Genomic DNA, 2,321 nt, shown 5'->3' on the forward strand with positions numbered 1-2,321 from the left:
GATTTTTACTTTGTTGTCCATTCACTTCATCATGCTGTTTATCAGGAGATCCCCTTTCACCGTCAATCAGCCTACTATGCTGTTCGTGTAGACTCAGTTCTTGACTTTGCTGCCCATGTAATCTCTGTTCAGTCATTTCAACTTGTTCTTCAGCCACTTTATATTTCTCTTTTGCATTATTCTGCTTTCCAACAATCATTACAACTTCTTGCATTTCAGTTTGACTTTGGTGTCCAATCAGTTCATCTTGCCCTTGATTCGGTTCAAGACAATTCTGCCCATGTTGTCTCTGTTCAATCAGTTCAACTTGTTCTTCAGTTGCTTTATATTTCTCTTCTGAATTGTGCTGCTTTTCAACAATCACAGCAACTTCTTGCATTCGTTTTTCAGTTTTTTGCCCATTCACTTCGTCTTGCTGTTCCTCAGGAGGTCCACTGTGATCGTCAATCACCTTAGTCACTTTATAATTCTGTTTTGCCACAGCCATTGCAACTTCTCTATTCGCTTCATCTTGTTGTTCATTTTGTTGCTCTGAGCATCCATTTTGATCAACTATCACCTCTGGCTCCTGACTTTGCTGCCTCCGTTCTCTATATTCAGTTACTTCAACTTGTTCTTCTGCCAGTTTTTTATGCTCAATTCCATTTCTTGTTCTTCTTCCCCTACCCAGCCCACTAGTCTTTTTTTTCTGCACTCGCTCCCTTCGAGAAACATAATCATTATCTTCAGCCCGAAGCATATAACAATTATTTGAAGCACTCAGAATTTCTCCGCTCTCGCTAAGTTTCTTCAAGTGATGACTCAAGAAACTTTCATGAGCCAATGGCAAACAGTCAAACTGCTCTCTAATAAATTTTGATATTGCTTCTCGAGTCGACCCCCCTTCCTCATTCAACTCAGCAATTGCCCTCTGTATCATCTGCCCAAATATAAAAGTCTTACTGAAGAAGCATTAGTAAGGCAAAAGAGTGTGGTACCACAGCATAGGTGGGATGATCAGGTGAGCGAAACACAGGGTAGAATACAGAAAGGCCTTGTTTGACACCATTCATGTGATCCGGTGTGAGGGTCTTCGAGGGGTCTAAGCTTGTGAGTTTCTTCATTAGAGCATTAGCAAGCTTGTTTATAATTTCTCCCTGTTTATTATGTTGAAACTATTTATAATAAGAGCAGGACCAAAATTTGTAAGCCAAAACTCATGCCAACTCAAAATAAAGGGTTGCAATACAGTCAACCATTAAACATAAGCAGGTCCTGATCACCAACAGATGAGCAACGAAAAATCGGCTATTTCGTATATATGGTGTTTTTTTTTTCCATCCTTATTCATATTGGTTAACAATAATAATCCTCCAAAACGGAAAAGATAATCATTAGATTTAACATCAGTTCCTCTGCATCAACTTATGAATGTATCAACAATGAATAACTGTTTGTTCTTATAAGCTTGTAGACCACAAAATACCAATGTAGTGACAAACAATCATATCCAAGATCATTCAATCATTAAAAGGTCTATATAAAATAAATTTGCATTCGGTTCAAAGTGTATAAATTATTTGTGCTCTAGCAATATCCTAACGAGTTATATGCAGAGAAATTTCATCACATATTCAAATAAAAAAAATATATAAACAAAAGAAAACAAACATGACATGGGTCTTTCTCTGTTTCCACTCCTCTTCCTTCTCCCCCTCTTTGTTCCTGCATTAAAAGTTAAAAAGAAAAGTCTTAGTTAAATAGAAATAAAATATATAAAAAAATGTACAAAACTCAATTCTCAAATCTTTAATTCAAATGTGGTTCTTTACTCTGAATTATAAATTTCCTTCTCAAATTAAAATTTAAAAAAAAAGGGAAAAAAAAAAAAGGAGCTTCATATTCAGAAACTAAAAAGTAATTGCTACCCATTACTGGTTTAATGAAAAAGAATATAAATTTTGTGGAAATTCATAGTTTACCGCAGAAGATGAACATCCTAGGGAAGTGGCCATAATATTCTGAGTCTCAGACGAACAAGAACAACAATCCTTCAACTACGTCACTGATGTTGTTTTAGTTTCTCTGATATTATTTTACATCAAAAAGAAAATTCTACACAAAGAAAAGAAAAAAAATTTATGAGAGCCGAAGGAGAAGACAGGAAAAGTTAAAGACAGCCTTGAAACTTTGGAAGGAAGATCTTTTGTTTTGACCTTTTTGAAGCAAAGAGGGTTTTTGGGGTTTTGTAGTTTTTGTTTGGGCATCAAACACCGCGCTCGTGCTAGATTTGGATTCTTTGGCGACTCAGACACGTCTTTTTATTTTATTTTAAGATAATT

The 2,321-nt window shown here is 35.6% G+C and overlaps 1 protein-coding gene across 1 annotated transcript; it reads right to left on the reverse strand.

Annotated features, from left to right (window-relative positions):
* Window positions 1-25: 25 nt before the first annotated feature.
* On the reverse strand, window positions 26-1,103 carry LOC117613613 (histone H1B-like; the record flags this gene model as incomplete). Its single annotated transcript, XM_034342211.1, has 2 exons — window positions 978-1,103; window positions 26-919 (listed from the first exon to the last, which is right to left on the reverse strand). Coding segments are annotated over exons 1-2 (1,020 nt in total), but the record flags the coding sequence as incomplete, so codon positions are not given.
* Between the last annotated feature and the right edge of the window lie 1,218 nt (window positions 1,104-2,321).

The sequence above is a fragment of the Prunus dulcis genome, unplaced genomic scaffold (genome assembly GCF_902201215.1).
Source record: "Prunus dulcis unplaced genomic scaffold, ALMONDv2, whole genome shotgun sequence".
NCBI lineage: Eukaryota > Viridiplantae > Streptophyta > Magnoliopsida > Rosales > Rosaceae > Prunus > Prunus dulcis.